The sequence below is a fragment of the Ostrinia furnacalis genome, unplaced genomic scaffold (assembly GCF_004193835.3).
Source record: "Ostrinia furnacalis isolate ACB-3 unplaced genomic scaffold, ASM419383v2 OfSCF7455, whole genome shotgun sequence".
Lineage (NCBI taxonomy): Eukaryota > Metazoa > Arthropoda > Insecta > Lepidoptera > Crambidae > Ostrinia > Ostrinia furnacalis.
This window is the reverse complement of record NW_021137694.1, coordinates 41,916-68,175: the sequence shown is the minus strand read 5'-3', so window position 1 is coordinate 68,175 and position 26,260 is coordinate 41,916. Positions and strand designations below refer to the sequence as shown.

The following is a 26,260-nucleotide window of genomic DNA, read 5'->3' as shown; positions in this document are numbered from 1 at the left end:
CGCAACATCAGTGAAGTCATAAGTGCGCTGCCAACCTTTTAAATCCCATTCCCCCCCAATTGGGCCTCCGGTATCCTCACTCGCACCGCTGCCAATCGATCAACATGGAAAGCATTGGGGGAGGCCTATGTTCAGCAGTGGACGTCCTATGGCTGAAATGATGATGATGATGATGATCCTCACTCACTCGGCGAAACACAGCGCAAGCGCTGCTTCACGCCGGTTTTTTGTGAGGCCGTGGTATCACTCCGGTCGAGCCGGCCCATTCATGCCGAAGCGTGGCTCTCCCACGGATGCATAGGTGGTACGGTGTCGTGACGTCACGCGCGAGCGACATGGGCACTACGCGGCCGCTTCTACCCCTACCGCTACCGGGCCGGCCTGAGCAACGACGAGCTGAGGCACGGTGNCAGACAGACAGACAGACAGAGTTACTTTCGCATTTATAATATTAGTTGGGATTATGAATAACGTTTTTTATCAGAGGTTTATAAGAGTGTTTTAAGCCTATCAAACGTTTTAGCTAATGTAGGTTTTAAACCTATATTAGCATTTTATTATGAATAAGACCGCAAAAAGTTACAAAAAGCCGTATTTAAGGCCTTTCAAAACTAATTTCTTTTTCTGGGCTATTCACTCTAATGACGAATACATATTATAGTAAATATCTGTTAATGTCGAAATATTGCCAAATAAATGCGATTTTTTTTTTCACTGATGGTCTGATGACATGATGCAACTAATTAAATTTTCGCTATTCAATCACACACTCACGATTGCAACCGAAATTGAATTGATCTGCCCCCTAGATAAGTGGCAAAATCGCCCGAATTGATCTGCCCCCTAGACAAGTGGCAAAATCTGACATTCTATTCGGACGGATTCGATTTTCGAAAAGTGTGACTGTGACTGACTGTGTGTGTAGTCTAGTCTACTAATAGACCCATTGATCGCGTTGGAAGCACCTGCGCGGCGCTATACTCGTCACAACATTCAACGAGACAATGGTCCAACTATCCGGCCGCCGGATATCCGGCTATCCGGCCTAGCAGCTGGCCGGATATCCGGTATCCGGCCAAACAACTATCCGTTTCATCTCTACTTATTATACATACATTGCTCAGATAAACTATTGAATTCATTCAACCAATAAGACTTACCTATCTCTGTTCTTTAGACTGTAAGTACTCACTCATCATATCACTTCACAAACCGAGTCTAAGGAAGAACGCGTTTGAACCTTCAATGTTCTAAGAAGGTATCAAACCCAACCTACTAAGGTAGGGTTTGTCTTCAATTTGGCAGACAACTGCCAAGAAGTGTGTTTCATCTCAGATTCCACAAAACCTTACATAAACGGATCCTCACTCCAATGTAATCCACATTTTGTTATTGCTGAGAACACACGTCGGCTTTGTCCTACATATCTAGAGCCTTTATAAAAGCTGTTTGGTGTTAGAAATATTTTAAANACGAGCTGAGGTACGGTGTCGTGACGTCACGCGCAAGCTACATGGGCACTACTAAAGAACCAGCTACTGCCAAATTATTCAAAAAATTCAAAATTATTTATTTATCGATAAAAGTCTTAACAATGATGTTGTGAGTCTCATTCTTTTAAGTTTGTAAAACTTGTGTTAGAATGAGACTGCAAATTATGTTCCCCCAAAAAGCGTTATATTCTGCTTTTTTCATCTTGTATTACCAGCTCATAAGCTCAAAATTGGACAGCTGCTATGGAGAGGGCTATGTTCAGTATTTATTTACCGATCGAATCAGAAATGAGGAGATCCGTAAACGAACCAAAGTCTCTGACATAGCCCACGGATTAGCAAGCTGAAGTGGTAATGGGTAGGGCACATAGTACGCAAAACTGACGGCCGATGGGGCGGCAAGGTTCTGGAGTGGACGCCACTTACCAGAAAGCGCAGCGTGGGTCGTCCACCTACAAGGTGGACCGACGACCTAATAAAGGTAGCAGGAAGGCGCTGGATGCAGGCCGCCACCAACCGGCCATTGTGGAAATCATTGGGGGAGGCCTATGTTCAGCAGTGGACGTCCTATGGCTGAAATGATGAACATCAGTTCAGTTAATGAAGTCTACCAAAAAATGCCAAATAACCGGCCACAGCCAAATTATCTTTCCCCAAAGAGCGTAATATCCTGCTTTTCATCTTGCTATTACCAGCTATTTTTTTACTTCAGTATGTTGGGAAATGCCAGTGGAAGTTGTTCAAAATCAGTGAAGAAGTACATACTTGTATATTTCTCATTGTAATATTTGATGTTTCAACAGGGACGTTGAAGAGAAACTGCGGTCTAAGTGGATAGCGCTCAAAGGACGGAGTACTGCGGACTGTGTTCGAATATACCTCAACTGTACAAGAAAATGGCCTTTCTTCGGTGCTACGCTGTTCCAAGCCAGAGTAAGTGTTCTTTTAAATACGCCAATCGAATAAAACAATTGAAAGTGAATTCAGAAAGAGACAGATTATAGTGACTCGCTCTACTAAGCGAGTTACGTCATCATTGAATCGGTTCACTCACTCATTTAATGTTCAACAGTTCACTCACTAGCTAGTTCACTTTATTATGATTCGAGTAGCACACAGTCACTCGCTATCTAACCTCTACTGTGAACGGACGTCTAGAGGCAAAGTTTAGAATATACACAACGGTCATAAAGTTGTTATTATTTTCCGTTCAATTCAAAATTTAAATAAAAAAATGCGAATAATGCACACGGTAACTGCAAACTAGTCGCAGTCGCTTTAATATTTTACAGTTGGCAACCGGTTGCTATTTTTCTCTAATAACACTGCCGATCTGAGTAGGTATCTTTGTAGTTGTAGTCACGTATAAATTTCTATCCTTAAATAAAGTAACCGCACCTGTATATTGTGTAGCTGATATCGATATCGGAGCCGTTACTTACGCTATGTATATCAAGGCTTCCACAGACTAAACGCGGGGCAGTAGCAGCGCAGTTTGAATGCGGGCCCGCGCAAGTTGTAATACAAGAAACTCTTCTAAGCATGTCACATCAAATGGCAATGCCAGAGAATTTCTGAACACAGACATCACTGCCTTAAGCACGCCAACTACTCCACAACACAGTAGCTCGTTACACCGTACCACAGTGTTTTTTTTGACCCGAAAAAGTGACATTCTGTTTTTATCACTAGTATCCAAAGTTTAACTTATTATTAATGTTAGACTAAAACACCCAGGTGACAAATAGCTATAGATTATTTTTAAAAAAATATTTTAGAAAATTTATTTTGTACTGGGTCAAACTACAATTTTATTATTATTTAAAGAAACGTACACACTAAGCTTCTCTTTGCATTGCTGGTAGGTAGGTTGGTGTATGGCGAATATTATTGCACCTATAATTATTTAAAAGTAGTTATAGGAACGACAGTATGATTATTTTTTAAATTTAAGAAATTATTATTTTTCTCTTTTTCTACGCCGAAGTAGAATCTCTGCTTAGGTCAGATACATTTCTTAAAATAAGCTCTATGACCTATAATTTTTCTATATTCTAACTCGGCCGCAATTTCGAGAAAAAGTATTTTTTCCAAAATGTTAGGATTGTCACAAAAAATGACCTTACGTAGTTCCACTTTCTTTAGGGTTCCGTGGCCAAAGGATGCTAATCGGTCCTAATTATGTGTTTAATTTGTCTTAGGTAGGTTATCAGTTAAATTACTATCAGTGCTCAAGAATACTGTTTCTTCATCATCTTTTAAGATATATGAAGACTCTTGATCATCAGGAGTGGTATTTATATTTGCATAATATTAATTATGTCCCGCAGCATCCTTTGGCCACGGAACCCTAAAGAAAGTGGAACTACGTAAGGTCATTTTTTGTGACAATCCTAACATTTTGGAAAAAATATTTTTTCTCGAAATTGCGGCCGAGTTAGAATATAGAAAAATTATAGGTCATAGAGCTTATTTTAAGAAATGTATCTGACCTAAGCAGAGATTCTACTTCGGCACCGTACTCGCCGGCGAGTACGAGGCCCTGCTTTCCATTTCGGACGGTACAGACATGTACCGGGCCGGTTCTCCCCTATCCGTCCCCCGGACACGGCCTGAGCCGAGGTCCGAGCCTACCGTGGCGCCCTCAGGCCGCGTCCGTAGTCCCCTCGATCGGGCCCACTAGAGTGAGCCCGCCGTAGGCTGGACTTTGGTCCAACACCGCGGTGGGCAACCCTCTAGTTGGGTTCGCCACTGATCGGGCGCCTTATGCGCTCTATACGGCCCGACAAACGGCTAGAGTACCTTCTGTACTCGCCACTCTGCCCGGTGAAGCTGGAAAAGCTCCTCAAGCTACCAGCGCGCGTCCCTTCAAAAAAAAAAAAAAAGGCAATGCCAGATTTTGTATGGAAGGTGGCGTCTTTTTTATTCGCGCGGCCATCGACCAAACCTTGTTTTTTGATTACAAAATAGTGTAATAAACCAAACTTACTATGACATGTATATTACTAAACTCAGTCTGAATTGAGTTACGAGCATTAGAAGTTTGATGATTTTCATACTAAATTTCCTTTTTGCGCGCATGTTTTTTAAAAAGTTGCAACAAAATATTGCGCTATATTTTTATTGCCCTGATTCTGCTCCACACTGATGTCTGGAGCCTTTAATGGATGGTATTGTTTGTTTACACATACAATGTCACTATTTTGTTGCATCAAACTTCTAATGCTCGTAACTCAGTTCAGACTGAGTTTAGAGGTATACATGTCATAGTAAGTTTGGTTTATTACACTATTTTGTAATCAAAAAACAAGGTTTGATCGATGGCCGCGCGAAAAAAAAGACACCAATTTCCGGCATTGTCTTTTGAACGCGGGCCCGCGCTCCAACCGCGCCGTACTGCAACTGTCGAACGACAAACGAGACGGCGCGGATGCGGGACAGAAGCGGCGCGAGCGCGGGCCCACGCTGTTGTATTACTATGGCGGCCATATTAGCATGACACACCGGACGCAGGGCGGTAGCAGCGCGTTGAAAGCGGTTTTCGAATATTTAAATTTTTGACAACCGCCCGCGTTGCAACTGCTTTGAAACTGCGCTGCTTTCAGTGTGCCTCAGCCGCGCTGCAACTGACTCGCACTGCTTCTGACCCGCGTTTGGTCTGTGGAAGCCTTTAATTACTTAATACGAGTAAATCACCTTTTATGTCTTAACCAATCCGCCCTATATTTGTGGTGACGTATAACTTTCTATCCACAGATAAAGCAGCCGGACTTGTCTATGGTGTGGCTGGCGGTGTCGGAGGAAGGCGTGACGGTGCTGGAGCTGGCGTCCATGGCCGTCATCGGCCGATACGCGCTCAACTCCATCGGGCTCTTCGGGGGATTACAGGTGAATGAAGCGCTTTTATCTTCCAAATAATCCAGCAGGATTTGCAAACCATCATTTCAGCCACAGGAAGTCCACTGCTGAATATAGGCCTCTCCCGATGATTTCCTGATTGGCCAGTTGGTAGTACCATATACAGGGTGTTAGGTAAATGGGTATATGAGCCGACACTAGCCCATATTAACATGGTCATATAAATGGCTTTATTTTAATATTTTAATATCTTTATTTTAATTATTTTAATTTACATACGGATTTTATAAAATTTATTTTGTATGAAAATTAAAAAAAAATGATGATATCAATTTTCCGACTTCACCATGCCATTTATATGACCATGTTAACATGGGCTAGTGTCGGCTAATATACCCATTTACCTAACACCCTGTATATAGCGCCTTAGAAGCGCTGTTGTGGTACTCTAAAGGTAGCGGAATTTCTTGCGCTGCGTCTACTTAGCACTGACCCATTTATTGTCCCGAAGCAGTGGTAGGGTCAAAGTACTGTGACGGGTTAAACGCTTTCTAAAAACCATGTGTCCAATGTGTCCATGATACGTCAGTGACAGCTCTAACGAGCTCGCGTCCATGGCCGTCATCGGCCGCTACGCTCTCAACTCCATAGGGCTTTTCGGGGGACTACAGGTGAATGAAACACTTTTATTCGATCAAACGAGTTCCAAAAAAGGCATCCATCGTTGGCGCCGAGCGATCAGCGTCACTCAGAAACGTTCCCTTCAATTACATACATTTTGATTTGTCAGCGCCGTCGATCAGCGAGCGGTCAGCGCGATTCTAAAACCAGCCTCAGTGTCGGACTACCGATTCCAGAGTCGTTAATTAGAAACCCTGTCGTCCATTGTCGTCATATAGATTGTGTGCTTAACCCTGAAGTTAGGAGAGCCTAAAATAAGCATATTTTAATTTAACGGGTTGTGAGCGCCCTTCCTTTGAGTCAATGACATGTCAGTGTGTTGATTCTGCGGGGTGCTTCAAAATATTATTTTAATATTTTGAAGCATCCGCTGCTGTCTTACAGGCACAATTAGTGTATAGATGACCTAAACTGAACTGTCCCACCAAACGCATTAGACAGAGGGGCGCCACCATCGTTCAACTGTATAGTTTCCAACATGGCAAAAATCGGAATCAGCGATCCGGTATTGACGGTGGCGCCTCGCTGTCAATGTCATGGGTAGGACAGTTCAGTATATTGGGTCTATTGGCTCTGTGCACGATTACAGCGCCAACTAGCGTCCACAACTTTGTGGGCTCTGTCACATTGACATTTAGGTCGTATATTTGTGAAAAAATATCGAAATGAAAAAATAACAAATATTTTCAACTAATAAATTGTTGTGATACCACGATTTGGGTGGAAAAAAGGTTTTGAAATAATTTTGGTCATTCAAATCAGATGAAGTAAGTCCAAAAAGTGTGTTTAAGTTTGATTGTGTCAGGGTTTGTTTACTTCATTTATAGTTGTAGTTTTACAGTAAAACAAAAAGAAAAAGCTACTTTAACGGTTTCATTATATAACAGTAAATATATTTAAATGTTCCTGTATCACTAGTAATAAATTAAATATCGTTTTCAGATTAAAATGAGTATTGTTTTGAAGACCGGGTTTATGATTTTTACAATATCAAATTCCAACCACAAACCGTATTTAAAGGAAAGTTGTTGGTATTGGCTGGACAAGTCCGAGATGTAGAAGAATTAAGAACAAAACAAGGGCAGAGTTCAATAATTCACGCTCTCATCATAAGGCAAACATCTGTGCACAACAACTACTGTGACTCATTTTTGTACTACCACGTTGTATAGTCTAGTTATTTCCAAATTGTAAACGGCTATTAAACCAGCCCTATCGAAATACAATCCACTCTTTTATTTAAGTTCCCAGTAGGACCCTTTACATGCGATTAATTAATGATATTAAAATGTATTATGTAGAATCGCTTTGCCATTGACAGATACATCTGATGACAGAGCTTACATTATTTCTACTTTTGACCACCATGAGCGCTGCGATCGATTATGTTACCCCCACCTAGTACTTCGCACCCAGCGAATTAAACTTATCATATTGTTACTCATTACTAAAATATTGATGTAAACATTCTTCCTAATTGTTCTGTAACATGCATGTTTCTTCCGCCAGGACGATCTTATGATGCTGATAGACGGGGATGACGCGGCCAGTCCGGTGCACAAGATGTTGATCAGCCTCAACAAGCCAAAAGTAAGTCATATTCGTATATCCTTTACGTAAATAAAGCTGTTTTGATCCTAAAGATCATTAATAATTTTTGATTCATACTGTCAGTCAATTAACAAATAGCAATTATTTTACTCGTTTTGTTAAAGAAGCAAAAAAGAAACTGGGGCAATGATAAAGTTATTTAAAAAAAATATTTCCAAAAAAAGTACACTTTAGTTGCATCAGTTAACAAAGTAGGTATACTAAGAGGATTTCATGTGACTTATTAGTAGTCCCCAAACTAGGTAGTCCTGTCTTTTGGGGACTTGTGCTTGGTACAAATGTGATTGATTAGTATATTATAGTAAGCAACCTCAACTATCTCTCCCAGATGGCGGAGCTTACTCACCTAATAGCGGACTACAAGAACGCGGCCCTACGCGCGGCGCCCGGCACTCCTCAAATGAATTCTCTAACGCGCCACGCCTCCCACCGCTGCCTTCGGAAACCCTCCACATTACCCCATTCCTCCCCTTCTACCCTTCCCCACCATGCCCACACCCACCCCCACGCCCACCACACCACCGGTCATAACACCTTAAACTCCCATGCCACCACCATGACGCTGGGATCAGACCGCAACGCTACCCTAACCCTCAGCTCACACACTTCCACCTTCAACCAACACGTTGACGCAAGAGTCGTTTCTCACGGACAACCAGATATCCTAAAATCGACCCCCGACCACCACAGACCAGACAAGAAACGCAGCCACACCCAAGACAGCGGCGTCGCGTGAAAATAAACCGTATCCGTAGGTGAGTAGAGACGATAGTGTGATACCTCGTTTGTAGCGTCTGAAGCTCTTATGTTTTGTTACGGGAAAAAATACTCAATCGACCGTTTTTAGAACCGACTTTGCCTTACATTTTTTGCTGTACCTTTTTAGTGACACTTTCGTTTGTTCGGTTGCGTCTTTTTTCTCAACTTCGACATGTATGGATGACGTAACGCCAATTTTATAGTAGCTACGTACGCATATGTGCAGGGTATGTTTAACGCTATGTAGGTTCGATCGTAGAAGTCCACTCAACCAAATAATAGACGATTTTAAAGTATAATTTATCCAAATACATACAATATAGTGTAAAATAGGTACACACGTTTTATAAACTATTTATTTTTAATGATCTTTAATATTATTATTGTAGTGATTTACATCAGAAACCAAATTAATTCAGATCTGATAGTGTGAATCTCCTTTTTAGTAGCCTTTACAACTATTTAAGTTTATTTATAAAAAGTTATGTTTACATTAAATTCTTAATACTCTTGTATACTCCATCCAAATACCTACCTATCATCACAAATGACATCAAAATGAAGTTACTGTTTAGTTTGACTGTGTACTCATCTCAAGTAACATAGGAAATTATACACTATTATAAGTATATTATATTACATTTCGCTAGTGTGTACTGGGGCTAGCGGGGACGATCTCGGACTGATACTAAATAAGTCCTCAACGAATAATAATATCTTCGGTGTCGATAATATAGGTTGCTATTGCTCACTCGTAATAATAGTACTACACGTTAATTTAAATAATTTCATAATAAACACTCATCAATCTGACATAAGTAATAACATTTGATTGGTATTTAATTTCGTAATTGAAACGGCCTTTTAGTAATTTTTGTTTTTAATAATAGACTAAATCAATAAAAAAATTACCACTGTGGATTTATACTCGTTAGCGGAAACTTCTAAAAATGCGTTATCATCATAAATAATATCTAGAATACATTTAATCAAATATATTTTATTATTTTACGGGCATTTTATATAGTATACACAGCGGATATTTTGTATATTTTTGCCTTTCCTTTTTTGGGTTCCGCCACTGTATTAGAAAAATATACTCAAGACTAGGTATTTTCAATTTTGTATTCTACTTAGTTGTATTATTGAGATGTCTAGTCCACAGTGCGGGACCCGAGCTAAATCGGTGTATAATTTTGTACTAGACTAGCTTTGATAACTGTCAATTTTATACAAAGACGTTACCATCTTACTATTTTGTGATTATTTGATCACTTCTTTATAATAAAGAAGGCAGCATTATTCAAATCAATATTTTCAATTTGACATTCCAATTAATTGCAGTTAGTGTTATTTTATCAGTTAGATTGAGTTTTAAAACCTTCTTTATTATCAAGGAGCAGCCATTACGGGCTAAGTAAAGAGCTACAGAAGAAACTGCAACTGAGTAGAGTAGATGTATTACTCGTAGGTTTAAATAGTCCATAGGAGCTAATCCTTCAGTAATATTGTGTAATATTTTGACCAATTCGCTTCAATGGCCAATCTAGCCGTGCAAGCTGTTTGGGACGCGCAATTATAAACTCTGACACATCGTAGTTTTAAAATCTTTCAATGAACTGTAAGTTCTGTAACTGTATTGAAAAGGTAAAATTTAGTTGACAATGTTTATCAAAGTGAATAAATAGTTAGGAATAATTTAAATTAGTTTGTAATTGCATGTCCAAACAGCGCACAGTCCGCTACCTAGTTAATAATAATATTGTGTATAATAATGACATTTTGGATTGCACTTTTTGCATTACACAACTGTTGATATAATTATGTATAGACTATTATAATGTATATTTTACATTTAAATCGACGAATTTTCTTATTTAAACGTTTAAGTGAATTTAATTTGTATAGAATCGGTAATAATTTAATTAATAAGTATTTATTTTTTCAATGGTTTATTGTTTTTGATCGGTTGTCTGTTTATAAAATTAACACTCGGTGTCGATTTTTCGGTATTTTTAATTTTTGATAATTCAGGCCTAATTCAAGACGGATAATACGCGATGGGCCTAATTATTTTTAACTGTTCTGTAATTTTGATGATTTACTAAATTATTTGTTTGAAGATGCGAGAATAAACATGTATTACTGAACTATGACGTATTTTATTCTAAGGATAGAACGAATTACATATTGAAATAAAATAAAATCAGAAATACAAATCAGTAGTAAATCAATACAAATACCTACTTATCAGTAGAAAATGTATTTCATAAAATGACACGTTTGTAAATTGGTTTCTCAACACAATGGGCCGTAGAAATTAATTCTAATGACGATAAAAAAAAGATGAAATGCGACTCTTAACGCAAAAATTTAAATAACTATGATAAAAAAAAACTTATAAAATTACACCTAGGTACCTATATCAAATATTATTTTAAGATATCATGGTGTTGAGGTTGATGTGCTTTCCTTATTTTGAAGAAGAAACTTGCAAACAATTTAAGTCATCCGTAGCAAAGTGTAATAAAATTGAGAGATTAAATCAATTTCAGAAGATTCCGGAAGATTTGATCATCTTCAATTATTAATTACTTCATGCAAAGACCATCTCCTCCAACTTCACATCCAAAGCTTTTACTATGGACTCTGTGTCGTTTGGTATTGCTGAAACAAAAAAAAAATGTTTAATGAATGAAACAATATAGGTACCTATCCTACAATTTTATGCAGTTTTGCAATTTACAAAACGGTCTTTTCAAGTCATAGTCCATAGCAGGCTTTAAAGGCGCGGTCAAATTGAGAGCTGTTAGCTAGAGGCTTTTTGGTATGTACTACAAGATATTAAAACTGCAACAATTTTTGTCACAATATGAAATAGGATTTGTCATTAGTTTTTTAGCTTAATTTGGTCGATGACTGTATAATGTAACTATGTTTGTATGATTGTTTAAGTTTTGTTAAAATCTTTTGTTAACCATGTATGATACGTAGACTTTAAAACTTTTTGTTGTGTCTTATTATCTGGTAATTTCTTCAAGATAGTAGTGGTGATGATGCTTAGGCGGCCAAAGTGGCGCGTATTTAGGGAGAATTTCGTCTTATCAAGCTTTCACTAGGGACCTCTTTCAAGTCGTCACTCTAAGCTTACCGAAACTGTCCCCATCCAAAAACTCGTTTATCCCAACAGTTATTGTATTTTTTATAAATGGTTGATGAAATACTGACTTACCAATATCAACCCATTTTGAGTCGTCATATCCAGAGTCCTTCCGCGACTCGTGAATGCATTGCCTTAACGCCTGCGTCACTCCGTGCGCGGTGCAAATTCCCATTTCTCCAACCGCTGCGATAATTAAATACATATTATTAAAATGTCCATGTCTCCTGAAGATAAATGGGCAGGTTTGTAATAGCTGTCCCCATGAACCTTGTAATGCCTTATATGGTATGGTTCTTCTTCTTCTCAGTCGTTACACTCTTGATAGTGTGGTCAGAGTAAATACAAATGAGTAGGTCATCTTCATAGAAACGCACCGAGCGCGGTTTGTATGTGAGCGCGCCGCATACGTATTTAGCGTGGATTAGTAGCGGGGTGTTGCGCCGATTTTGTCAGTGTGTCGCATACGTATTGGCGCGCTCACATTCAAACCGCGCTCGGTGCGTTTCTATAAAGATGACCTACTCATTTGTATTTACTCTGGTCTGTGTTATAATAGTTGTGGGCGGATGTTGCTCGCCTTACGATGTTTCGCCATGTTTTATCATGTTGATTGCCAATAATTATAGGTTTGATTGATTATTGGAAATGTAAGGTATCACTCAAAACTCAATTTTGCGAGCGTTTAAAGCAGGGTTCGAGGATATATATCAAGGGATATATATCAAGATATATATCGGATATATATCCGATATATATCAAGCTCGTTTTGATGATATATATCAACTTTTAAAATTTATTACTGTATTTGTACTTTTTGACATAAGATTTTTAGTTGATTTTGCCGTATTTCAAAGATATTTTATGTTTTTGCTTTATTTGTCTGATTTTAAGTTGTAAAAACATTAAAAACATGTTTATGTAACACATATGCAATAGTATTCATGAATAATACAATAAAATAATACTATGGCTTTCATACAAAATTGATATATATCAAAGTTGATATATATCGGATATATATCATAAATATCCGATATTTTGATATTTATAATAAATATCGGATATTTTCGAACCCTGGTTTAAAGTTACTTGGGTAATATTGTTGAAATCGCGTGATTAGCCCACATTAACACATGAACGGATTTTATGTTAAGTAGGTGATTACAAGAAGTATGGTTACCTATGTAGATGTTACTGCGAGCAAGCCGTTTAAATATAATGTGCACGATTTTCAACTTCATAAAGACACTTTTAGAAGAAATTTATCCGTAGAGTAGCTATATTGCTTTGAATCAGAGTTTAGAATTTCAGTACTACGATTGTTATACATAGGATATTAACACTTTATCGTATTAGTGTTAGCAGAAGAGTATCTTTGGGAACATTTTGGTTTACCTTTAGAGCCCAGCACGCCCTTGGGGTTTTTAGAGTTGTACCGCAGTTTGACGTTGAACTGAGCCGGTATGTCCCGAGCTAAGGGCACGTGGTACGTCAGCGATCGGTTGGTGAGCAGCTTCCCTGTGACCTGGTTGTAGACAAACTTCTCGGTCGTGTAGTACCCAAGTCCTTGGACGTAGCCACCTTCCACCTAGGACATGAATCAAGATGTAATGCTCTTTTGATTGTACTGTCTGCCCTAATGGCTAGAATAATCTGACCAATCTCCATGTTGGAGATAAAAAACTTGTTAAGCATGTTCCTTTGATTTATTTGGTCTTTCAAAAAATCCCAACATTTTAAAAATTAGGATAAAAACTAGTTTGACCACTGCTAAGTTTGACGACTTTGAGTCAATGTTTTTGATATGAAGCACACGCAAACTTAAAATTATCAAAATTAGCCATAGTTATCTAAATATTGAAATCTTACCTGACCAACATCTATGTTCGGATTGGCACTCAACCCGACGTCTTCTAAAATATCCACTCTCAGTAACTCGTACCTTCCCGACAAAACGTCCAATTGCACCTCCAGAATGGCCACTGCATACGCATTATACCCAGACAGATCTGATTCCTTATCTGTCATCATGTATATCGCCGTCAAATCCACTTCTTCGTCGCTAGCTTTTGTGATCAACTCCTGCCATGTAGGATTCGTCATTGTGCTCTTTACAGGCTCCAATCGATCTTTCAGCATTGCACAAGCTTTGATCACAGCGTAACAAGTAGACTCACTCGTGATGCTGGAGCCTGAGAAGACGTTATTAGCGGCAACAAAAGAGTAGTGGGGTAAAACTGAAATGTGGTCCAAAGGGATTCCAAGCTCGTAAGCGCAGACTTGGGCAACTTTGGTGTTCACACCCTGTCCCATCTCAATACCTCCAGTAGTGACCGTCACGGTGCCATCTCCTCTGTAAATGCTGACCATGGCACTGTAGTTGCCATAGAATATCACGGGGAAACTCATGACAGCAATGGAAATTGCCTTCTTCATCCATCTGTTAGCGTTGTTGAACTCCTGAACCTCTTGTGATCTCTTTTCGTAGTTTGTCTCCTTTTTGTAGTCTGCTATGAGGGTTGGTAGGTCATTGTCGTCTTTTCTCATGTTGAGTAGGCGCACCTCCGTTGGATCTTTCTTTACTTCGAATGCTATACGTTCCATAATATGTTCGATGCATGAAATGCCCTCCGCAGTTCCTAAAAGTATCAAAAATGCTTAGTATAGTCATATAAGGTGATAGCAGTGCAGTCTTAAAATGAACATGTGTTGTTTTCCAAAGAAACTGTATCTGAACCTTATATGTAATTTCTCAAATACCTGGTGCTCTCGCAAATGTGTTGGAAGGTAGATCGGTGAGGACAGCAGCAGTAGTGACATTGTAGGTGCTGACATCGTAGCAGTTCGGAAACCCGCCGACAGTATAGGCGAGGATGTTCTCGTTGTGCGAACAGCCGTCGTCTTCAATAATCTTCGCATTCAAGTATTGAATCTTGCCTTCTTTGTCTACCCCCACCTACGTAACAATAGATAACTTGATGAGGGCTGTTCTAATTCAGTTGAGTCCTCGCAGACTATTGACAATTCTGGCTAACCAACACAGAAATATTTAAAGAAGTTATTGTAATTAGATTTTGTCCAAACTAGTAATATGGTAAGAGCAGGAATAAGCCGAATTTCTATATGCCGGATTTCGTATGGGAATTAGAATTTTGAATTTAGATTTGAATGCTTCAACAATACGTCTCCGGACCTTAAGCGCTGACGACAGCCAAATGAAATTATAGCAAGATATTTGACATACCTCGTAATCACATTGACATGGCAGTCTTCTTCCAGCGATGGTGAGGTTAGTTTGCAGGGGTAGCACGAAGCGACATGGGAGGTTCATCTTCTTGGCAACGAGGGCGCAGGCAGTCGACGCTTGGACGTTGCGACTGATCTTACCTCCGAAACCACCACCGATTCGGCGGACATACACAACGACACTAGAAGTTAAAAAAAATTGTGTGATTCACATGATGGTGAACATTCTCACCAAAATGATGCAGCAAGAAAATACATACTCGCTTTCTTTTATAGCCAAGCATTCGGCGATAGCAGCTTGAGTGAGATCCATCCATTGCGTAGCATCATACACTTCTAGCCCCCTGTCCACCGGCACCACCACACTTGTTATAGGTTCCATATAATAATGGTACTGAGCCTCGATTTCATACACACCCTTTATTACTTTATCAACATTTTCCCCTTTCGCTGTGGGCGTGATATTATCTGGATATGCTCTGTATCTATTACTATCTTTTTTTGCTTGATCTATTGTTAATACAGGTCGATCTTTGCTAACGTTCTTGTATTTCACTTCAACTTTTTTGGCAGCACTAGCTGCCAACTCTTCGCTGGTAGCCACGAGTATTGCTATAGGTTGACCGTAATATTTGATATCGGTTGCTAGAATTTCTTCCACTTCAGTCTGTAGTTGGAATCCGGGGCGGGAGAAAGAATTTTTGCCGGGTATGTCGTCCGGTGTTAATATAGCTAGGACTCCTGGAATTTCCTGTAAAATAAGTGTTTTAATTTATTGGATTTTACCTCACACACAATACCCCTTTGTTTCACCTTAGCCCCGTGATACTTGTGACTAAACTCACCAAAATCTTCTTCACATTAATTGTATCAACGTTTCCTCTATGCACAGTCGACTGCACGAACGCTCCGAACACTTGTTTAGGGAATTGTGGTACATCGTTGGCAAATTGGGCTTCTCCAGCACTTTGTATCATAGCCTCTAGTTTGGGCACTGGTTTATTCAAAGGGTACAATGAGGTGTCGGTAGTGAAGTCTTGAGTTCCATTCGAGACCGGCCGAGCAATGAGTAGACCGCCTGAAGAGTTGCGATCAGAGATCTGGTTCGAAGGAGCGATGCTCAAAACGAACTGCAAATAGAACAAGACTATATCGTCATCAGGTCAATGCTACCGCAACTTTTCCAGTTGTAGCGAATCGAAACATATTGGCAATTAAATGTTAGATCGCATAGAGCTACAAATGCTTTTCTGAAAACCGTATCAGTAACATTCACCAACCGCGAGATAATCGCGGACAAGCACAGGTCAAACTGAGAACGTCCTTCTTAAAAGTCGGTTAAATGAGTCAAAAACAGTTTGTTTTTTCAGTAATCAATTAAAAACAAGTGGTTAACGATTTACGTTAAACAAATTAACTTATCACTTAATTTCGTTGAAACTTACCTACCTTCTTTTTAATTACGTCATTTATTTACCAGAGTAGACAGTTAGGTACGTTAGATCATGGAAAACTTTACCAACCTTATAAAAGAGACCTATTGCCAGTTTTTTTCTGCACTCCTTTGAAGGGTTTGGAGGATTGTCCACAGGATTAACTTCTTTATTTAGCAATTGGATTGCCTTTTGTAAGACTTCATTGTTGAACACATTCTTCCCAATGAGGTATTTCTCAGTTTGTGTGGCATGCACGAAGCTAGCTGATATGTTACCATAAACGATTCTCGCATCACTGATTATGTTCGTGCTGGGATTCTTTACTAAGAGGAAACCAGCGTTTACAATAGCGAGAGCGTTTTGGTTGCGGGGCATAATCTGAAATTTTAGGGTCCTTAATAATTATGCATCTACTTGTTACATTTTTTGGAATCATTCAGATATTCGGTTATTAATACTTCATAGTTGATTAACAGCAAATTACCCTTGAGTGTTAAGTTCTTCTAGTCCTGTAGGTGCTTAATATTGTAGTGTGTTAGCTAACAACTTAACAAGTAATTACAAGTGTGATTAATATTACCTTGTAACTTTTAAACATGTGCGAAGAACTAAAAGGTGGCAACAAAAAATTGACGATGAGCTTCTTTTTCATGTCGTATTTGAGGAAATCTGTCATGCTCAGTGCCTTAGTTCTAAGTCTTGAGGTACCTACAAACATGGAGAACGATGTGAACACCTAATCATAATCTACAGTAGTGATACAAACAAGTAAGGCTGAGTTACATCACCTCATTTTAATCGTGACTAACAATATCTAACCGGAGTTTTTGTATGGAGTTTGTGGTTTGACAGACTTTTGACGTTTGTTAAAGTAAGATGGTGCAACCCAGCCTAAATGTTTTGCTGTTTTTACTTACGAACTGTGACATAAGCTCCAACGGTCTCTAAAAGCAGAAATATATCAGATTGATAATCTGGCATGGCATGCTTCAGCATCACATTTCCAGCAAGCGAAGCGATCTAAAAAAGAAAGAAACAGGTATGAAAGATTTACCCAAAACCTGCACGATTAGTAAGTACCTATTACATTTAGATACTTTACCTTTCTTACAGGAATATGGGCCACCAATTCTAAATGCTTTGCCATTGTCTCCAAATAAGAAAAATCTGCATTCGATTTGGCTATATCTTCAAAGATGGTGATGCAATCTTCTATGGATATATTACCACCTAACACCAGATTTTGGTCGAAACTGTACTTCTTCAGCGATTTCACTTCACTTATATCTATTAGTACGCGGGGATATTCGAAGGTTTCATACACTCCTAAAAACAAAGCAAAAAAATTATGTGAGTCATAACTCCAAAATTCCTGAAATTCGTATTTTTAAAGAAAGAAAGAAAGAAAGATACATTTATTACAGTGGACATCACACAAATACAGGCAATTACATAGACATGACAGTGGCACATAATAATAAAAGAAGAAAAAATAAAAACAAGAGTAAACTGAGCAGTGCCACCCATTCACCATAAAGAAGCTCTACCTTTTCCTGTATTTCCATCAATGAGCATGTAAGAATCATCTCCATTGTTATTCAAAATTCGAAAGATTTCCTCTTCTTTGTAGACCTTGAAGAATTGATGGGATTCTGTGTCCAGAGATATTGTGTCTTCATTCGTTTCTTTGGGCTCATCTAGGACAACACTCCAATCACTGTCTATGCTCCTGACAGAGCATTTTCTGTTACAGGGTTCTTTGGTTTTCTTGCAAATGGTAAGTTCTTCAATGTCGAGGGCTTTCTGGCAGAGTTCTGGACTAGCGTCCACGGCAAAGGACTTGACTGTATCCATGATGGGCCGAAAGCCGGTACATCTACAAGTGTTGCTGCCAAATGACTTTTCCATCTGTTCCATTGTGAGGCCTTTATCTTGCAAGCTAAAACAATTGGTAATAGAATTGGTAGGGTTAAAATTCTACGTAACATAAGGTAATTTTACTTTTAAAACTTAATTGCAAACATGGAATTTGACATTCAATTCGTCTTTCATCTGGTTCACCTCATTAATTTTCCAAGTAATTATTAGCATTTTAAATTAGTGTAGCAAACTAGTTACCTACACTTGATAATTTCGTATTTTTTAATTTGTTTTTGTAAATTTTCCCAGTTTTCTAAAGTAAAATGTTTTGTTGTGTGCTTTGAATAATTAGAATACCTGGATAATAACTTACTTAAAATTATCTACTATTTTACCTACTTCACTTCAGTGGATTTAAAAAACGTTAGGTTTTTTATTGTAAGAACGTGAGTTCACCATGTTGATCCTCGTGACTCAGTGATACTTATTTATTAGGACAAATTAATAGATATAAACTGTCGCATCTAACGCCCGTACCTATTCACAAACATTACTATGAGGTCTCACACTCTCACAGTGCGCGTGGACGCACAGGGTGACACACGAACCAATCATAGAGCTCTATTCAACGCTGTGCGTTCGATTTGCTGCTACACTTAACCAATAATTGTTTGTGAATACGGGCGTTAGTTTCTTTGTAACATCATCGTGTTTACCACAATTTGAATATCTTTAGTGTGAAAAGTAGAGTACGGCATGTTCTACATTTATCATTTTCTAGAATACTAGAACTTCTAAACCATTAGCCATTCTAAACACCAGGTTATGCAAATTAAGCGGTTCATTCTTATGGAAATGTAGTGCTACAAACAAACTCTTGAAGCTAGGTAAATTCAAATGTCGAGAAAACGATACTATAATTAGATTGGAATATTTGAATTATAATGAGACAGAATTCACCTGATTAAAATTGTAAACTGAAAAAGTATGGCTGACAAAGGTGACTCTTCCACCATAATTCCGCATTGCTCTAAACCATTTCTGAACTTATAGAGAAAAATAAGTTCTTGTTATGTGTATAAATGTGCATACTGCATACCTACTCGTATACTCGTAATGTTGTCATAGACATTGATATTGTATTGACACAGATATTCAATGTTTTAACAGTTGCAGTGTAATATTATGTAGGTTAACACTATAGCTGGTTGTTATTTTATAAGTAGGTAGGTACAGCTTACTTTATTATTGACTGCACATTACCTGTACAAGTACGTCGCCCTTCAAGGAGTGCAATACCCGCACTGGGTGGCGATGAACCCCGCGATCCTTTTCTATGTCGCTGTAACCTCGCGCGCGGTTGCCGAGGGCTTCAATCGTGCTGATGTCTATGATTAGTACAGCTTTATTATTGTCGGCATATTACCTGTACAAGTGCATCGCCAAGCCAGGAGTGCAGTACCCGCACTGCGTGGCATTGAATTCTGCGATCCCCTTCTGGACCCAAGGATCGCAGGGTTTAACGGGGTTCCAGAAGAGTCTGGATGTTTCTGTACCCACGTGTGCAATCGCCAAAGGCTTCGGTCGTAATGTCTTTAATTAGTATAGCTTGTTTCATTCGTTTCAGCCGAAATACGTCTACTGCTGGACATAGGCCTCCCCCAAGGTTTTCCACAAAGATCGGTCCTGCGCCTTCCGCATCCAGGCACCTCCTGCGACCTTCACCAGATCGTCGGTTCACCTAGTGGGAAGCCTGCCTACACTACGTCTTCCGTCTTCGTCTACAGTTTATCATTGTCGGAATATAATACCTGTACAAGTGCATCGCCCAGCCAGGAGTGCAGTATCCGCACTGGGTGGCGTTGAACCCCGCGATTCTCTTCTGTATATCGCCGTAACCTCGCAAGCGGTCGCCAAGGACTTCTATCGTGCTGATGTCCCAGCCGTGACAGGAGTACACCAGCACCAGGCACTGGGGAAATGAGAAGTCTAATTAAATATTTGAAATTTCGAGCTATTTTGGCAAACAGGTCCAAATTCTAAAAACAATTTTTTCCCGTTTTAAGAACCGAGTTAGTAGACAAGATCGAAGGTAATCTACTGCAGTGACACGACTGCCAAATGGAGAATGGATGCACTTCCCACCCTGGACAGGTGGGTTGTGTTTGGGGCAGCCCGATGCTCCTAAAGTTGGCATTAGCCACTTTTTATAACATCCATAGTACCTTCAAGGACAAATTTGACCTTCACTGGTTGGGTTTTTGCTACACAGTAGTTGCAGTGGTGGGAAAGAGAGGTGGGAATAGTCCCGTATAGTAGCGGTGGTCTACTCTGCTGGAACCACACAGCTAACCATTGTAGAATAGAATAGGACTACGACTCTTCCCGTGGATGTCGTAACTCATGTTCCTGCAATGGAGACTAAATGACCAAATAATGGTGGAATTGGATTAACCACTTACAAATGACGTCCACTGCTGGACACAGGCCTCCCCCAAGGATTTCCATAACGACCGGTCCTGCGTTGAATCCAGGCTCTTCCCGCGACCTTCACCACCGTCGGTCCACCAACGAACGGTAACGAAACCACTTACAGAATTGACAGAGAACAGCTCGACCCTCCCGCTAGGCTGGCGGCGCGCGCGCACAGCGACGACGCACGCGCCGCAACCGCCCTCGCGGCACATGGCTTTCGTGCCCGGCAGCGCCAGCGCATAGCGAAGGTACGCGCTCAGCGTCGTCAGGCATGGCACTCGCTCGTCCACTGAAAATGCAACATTTGAAAGATTCATTATGTGGATAATCTTTTCAAAATCAAAATCAAAAGTATCTTTATTTGTTTAGACTAATTAAATTAGTACTTGCAAATCGTCAAATGCTCTTAAGGAGCCTATACATTAGGGTGGAGCGAAATTTTTTTTTTGACATTTGTGTTTGTGAATACCTCTTAAAAGTTGCATCTTGTTGCAACGGTCACGAGAAAAATAATTAAAAAAATATTGCGACCATTTTTTAGCCCTCTACTGGCTTTTGAATATTTCATAAAAATGAAAAAATAGGGCTTTATTGCAAAAATCATAAATTACCTTAGAATAGTTTTTATTTGATAAATAATATATTTTTGTAACTTTAAATATAATATACATCGTAAAAAATAATAGTATATCATTATAAGCTTGTCATAAACTTAAAACAATACATTATCAAAAGCGCCGATTATAAGCAAAACTCACAGTCAGCGCGTAACTTTGCAACTTGAACTGTTGACATCAGAATTAGTCCAGTTACCTATTGTCTTCTTTCTACCTTTGTCTTATGTCTTTATCTTTAGTTAACTGATATTAATCAAGTAGATAGTTTGTAATTGCGTTGTCTAATTTTATTGTTCCAAAGTGAAATTAATCAGTGTTACCACTGACACCTGTTTTTTTAAATTAGATAGAGTGATTCAAGAGGAAGGTTTTAAGTATAATGCAAAATTGTACCTATGCGAAGAAGGGGTGGGTCGCTAATCGGAAATAAAATAAAAAAAGGTAAACAGCCCGTTGTATTTCTCAAACTTTAGTCGAAACTAAGAGGAAAACTTCTTAGCCTGTTGTTATGATACAACGAATAAAACTTGTCAGTGTTGTTCTAATTAGTAGGTATTCACATTTACCAAAATAATCAGATAACTTCAACGCTAAACTACAGCAATGAAAAAATGCATACAAGAACTATTAGATAGTTTTCTTATATTTTTTATAATTTGAGCACTTGTAATTGTCCAAAAGATGAGACGTAACATTATTAGAAAGGGCATTTTCACTAGATCAGAAACGTTATAGAAAAATAGCAACAGGAGCTTTAGATCAGATCAAGCAAAGCAAGACTTAAATTGATTACATTATTAAAGTCTTTGGAATCAAGTGTTAAGAAAATTATTGAACGAGCTATTCAAAGAGTCACGTTTTTTGCACACTCTAAGCATCTTTTGTTAGCTTTGATGTACTATCTAAAACAATTATGTATATCAGAGAGCTTGAGACAAATAATGGCAGCTAGAAAAGACAACAAAGTACCTGGAGTATTAGAGCATTCAAAAAAATCCAAAGTTAACCTTTTATTTGATATGAATTAATTTTAAAAATATAGTGATTTTTTCTAAAGCAAAAGATGGATTTGGAAACAATTGAACGAGCAATATAATGACATCTATCAATACCTACCAATAGAATTGCAGTTCTAAATAAAAATATAAAAAATCTCAATTTTGTGATTTTTCCTTATATTTTTTTTAATTATTTCTAGTAGTGAATTTTCGAATAAATCTTTTTTATTCATAAAATTTAATTTTTATTTACAAAACACCTTTAAATTAATTATATTTTCATTGTTCTGTTGAATAATACACAGATTTTAGAAAATTGCCATACAATAAAAAATAATTTTATTAAAACGACGGTAGAGGGCTAAAAAATACATTTTAAAAATAAAATAAAAATATCCTTGTTATTATCTTGCTCTCGTGCAACTTTTAGCAGGTATTCAAGTTCGTTTACGAAACTTTTTTTTTTAACCATACAATGACGCTCCACCCTACTATACATGTCTCATTCTTTTTTTGCCCTACCAGCGCTTCGAGACAAACATTTGGCAAGTGAGAAGAAGCGCCGCAACAAACTCAGTCACCACTGTCTGCCGGTTTGATGACAAGAGCATAACTACTTAGTAGCAAATGCGTCCTGCCAGGGATTATTCCACTTTGTTCACCTGAGTGAAAAAAGTGGAATTTTTAGTGTCCAAATTTCACCTCGGAACCATTTCACATAGTTTCTATTTCCAGGTGAATGGAGGCGACTAAAGTGGTCGCCCCTACGGGGAAATACATTATGTGGCCCTCTGTAGGACTCTTATACAAAGGCCCTACGGGGAAAAACATTATGTGGCCCTCTGTAGGACTCTTATACAAAGGCCTTAGCGCTCCTGCACACGACGCCGCTACCGTGCCGCCGCTAGCGGCGTCGTGTGCTGGAGCGCTTACCGGGAAACACATTATGTGGCCCTCTGTAGGACTCTTATACAAAGGCCTTACAGAGAAATATTCTTATGTGGCCCTCTGTAGGACTCTTATACAAAGGCCCAACAGAGAAATATTATTATGTGGCCCTCTGTAGGGGTTTTTACATAGGCCTTTCGTTGTCGGCCCTTCACCAACACATGCGGCCAAATCTAACCGTCGTCCAATCAAAGACTAAAGACATATTTTCGGCCCAACCAAATGCCTACCAAAAATGCCAAAAAACCTAATTAATATCAATTTATTGCACCTCATGTATTTAAAAGTAAACGTTTAATAAATAAAGCTAGCCATTTATTTAGACTGTTAAACTATTACCTATACTAATAAATTATTAGTATACCTACTATGAAATAATTACTATTATTTAATACCAATTAAGAATTAGGATTATTAGAAAAATAACAGCATAATGTATTATAATGGAATAATTACCGTTATTATTTAATGCCAATACCAATTAAGAATATGATTATTAGAAAAAAACATCCACTATCCGTATCCACTATCCACGAAATCTATGAACGCACACAAGAGCTCACCACATCGTAAAATTAATCATTTCAATTTCTACAAACAGTCGACTGCACATTAAACTAACCATTTTTGTTGCAAAATCACCCCTGCTACAACCACATAAAATGCCACAGTATAAGCTTGATATGCCCCCGTAATAACCGCGCATTACACGTGATTCGCTTCAACTCAAGGGCTACAAAATTACACAGTCCGTACGAAATAGCAGCAATCATATTGTCATAAGTCTTACAACGTTAATGACTTAGGCTGAGTTACACCACCAAACTTTAACGGTAACTATGACGATAACCGGTGCTTTTTGTATGGAGTTTGACAGATTTTTGACGTTTGTTAAAGCTAAATTAAGATGGTGTAACCCAGCCTTAGTATTTACAGTAGATAGCACGTAAACGTACCACAAAATACGAATTTTTCCAGTAGATTGTTTACTGACAAACCTAAGCCTTAAGGCTAAGATAACGATGCAAAACAACGACGACGCAGATGCGGATTAATTTGCTTATTCTATAGGTAGGTAGGTACTACCTTTAAACCAATTAGAGCGGTTTTTACTTAACTTTACGAAAAAAAATAAACAATAAGTTGTTTTTTTTATTTCACAGTGTGATTCATGAGCATAGAGTCCATGGCAAACGCAAAACGTAGTTAGGTACGTTCACCACTGTTATTTAGGTACTATAATTTGAAATAATATTATGTAGCGCTAACACACCTGTGTACACAAAAACATTATAAAGCACTTGTTATTGAACTAAGTAATTGTTCAAGAAAATGTGCTCCAAAAACCTGTTTAAAGTTTACTAACTTAATCTTAATATTCATTAATAGGTACCAAATACTTTTTCTACGCCGTCACTTGTTTTGAACAATCCTTAGTAAGGTACCTACGAAATAATTTTCGAATTATTTAATTTACCAATTTTTGATCGACGGGTTAATCCAGTGTCTAAGTAGCTCAGTTGGAAGAACAGTCGCTCGGCAAGCGAAAGGTCGTGGGTTCGATTCCCGCCTTAGGCAGTTCGTTTTTATAAGTTGTTTACAAAGTAATGATTCTACAGTAGATATTATAGGCTCGATGTCTATAGTATAGCTGTATAGTAAAGAAATGTCTAAAATTTTCAAAGCAAGGATACGTTTACACATTAAAATTTATTTAACTAATGTGTACTCTATTTCCGTGTCAAGGATTTCGGTCTACACGTTTTTGTGCTACTTATCTCGTAAGTTCTGTTTCCGAAACATGAAAATAAAATGTAATGTAAATAATAAATATAATAAAATGTTAAGTAACGTAGATTAATATAATAGAGTGGGTGTAGAGCATGCGCATCACATCAAGGCGCATAATTATGAAAAGTACGTTTTTCAGTATAAGCAGTGGCGGAGCAATTTCCATTCAGCCATGCCTCTGTGTTCCCGAATACAAGGCCTTCAAGCAGAGTAAATACAAATGAGTAAGTAGGTCATCTTCATAGAAACGCCCGAGCGCGGTTTGTATGGCATAAAAAACTGGGCAATCTCGCTCTATTATATTCAATTTAAGTAGATAACTAGACATAATAATGGAATCGGAATTATTTGTATTTTTAATCACTGAATCGAATAGAATAGAATAATTGTTTATTTGCATAAAACATGGTAGGTATACAGTTGAACTGAAATGTGCTTTATTAAGTACCTATATTTCTACGCCTTAAATCAATGGCAGAATATGTTGAACTATGTACCTATTTTATGATCAAACTACTGTACCATATTCTTGGAAATAAATTTTATCCTATCTTATCTTATCTATTATGGATCGCAGATCAATACTAGTGAGATTATTATCAAGAGCAAGTCTGAATTAGCGAAACCCTAGACTCTACCAACCCCTTAAATCCTTAGAAGAGGATACTTTGCTGTAGGTATTTTCCTCTTCTACCTTCAACTTAACCTTCCAGTTTTTGATAATCAAATAATAATATGGCTGTACCTATTTAATCTATACTTCTATTAATCTATTCTATCTATACTAATATTATAAATGCGAAAGTAACTCTGTCTGTCTGTCTTGCTTTCACGCCTAAACCACTGAACCGATTTTGATAAAATTTGGCCGGGAAAGGACATAGCATAGTTTTTATCCCGGTTTTTGAAACAGGGACGCGCGCGATAAAGGTTTTCTGTGACAGACAAAATTATACGCGGGCGAAAAGCTAGTGTAAAATAAGGCCTAAATGGTTTAAGTCTAAGTATGTCTAAAAATAGAAGTATTGAACAGGAAGATAATTTCATGATTACAAAAAGCCATATTTTTCATGATTCATTTCCATATGCAAGATTTTTCTAAATACTTGTTATTTTAGACTAACTCCCCGAAACTAACAAAATGCTTCCAATACCTTATTCAGTACTAAAGTTTTCACCTATACACATCTTTTAGCACTGTTAACAAATAAGTATTTTTTTAAACTTTTCTTACTTAAAAATATTAGTTCACTAAAGACTCACCGACACATTTGTTTCCGTTAACTGTGAACTCTATACAAGTCATCGCGTGCGCTTCTTTAGA

General features: G+C 38.2%; 2 protein-coding genes across 3 annotated transcripts in view; one reads left to right on the top strand and one right to left on the bottom strand.

Annotated features, from left to right (window-relative positions):
• LOC114364655 (uncharacterized protein CG43867-like) overlaps positions 1–10,555 on the top strand; it is a 15,502-nt gene extending 4,947 nt beyond the window's left edge. Inside the window, exons 6-9 of the mRNA XM_028320882.1 lie at positions 2,297–2,426; positions 5,250–5,381; positions 7,542–7,622; positions 7,972–10,555. Coding sequence (XP_028176683.1) covers positions 2,297–2,426; positions 5,250–5,381; positions 7,542–7,622; positions 7,972–8,379 — 751 coding nt within the window. The 3' untranslated portion in view covers positions 8,380–10,555. The remainder of the gene's footprint in view (positions 1–2,296; positions 2,427–5,249; positions 5,382–7,541; positions 7,623–7,971) is intronic.
• Positions 10,221–26,260, bottom strand: LOC114364654 (indole-3-acetaldehyde oxidase). Of its 2 annotated transcripts, none has more exons than XM_028320881.1 (16): positions 23,768–24,005; positions 20,702–20,871; positions 19,919–20,079; positions 17,795–18,186; positions 17,350–17,573; positions 17,165–17,267; positions 16,828–16,955; positions 16,335–16,625; positions 15,657–15,941; positions 15,072–15,562; positions 14,810–14,993; positions 14,326–14,521; positions 13,435–14,204; positions 12,961–13,153; positions 11,635–11,748; positions 10,221–11,069 (listed from the first exon to the last, which is right to left on the bottom strand). In XM_028320881.1, exons 2-16 carry the CDS (start codon positions 20,792–20,794, stop codon positions 10,999–11,001), a joined length of 3,696 nt encoding a protein of 1,231 aa, XP_028176682.1. In that variant the 5' UTR covers positions 20,795–20,871; positions 23,768–24,005; the 3' UTR covers positions 10,221–10,998. The 2 variants fall into 2 exon arrangements, with proteins under 2 accessions (XP_028176682.1, XP_028176681.1); XM_028320880.1 differs by lacking the exon at positions 23,768–24,005 and adding an exon at positions 26,200–26,260 and having other exon boundaries at positions 10,263–11,069.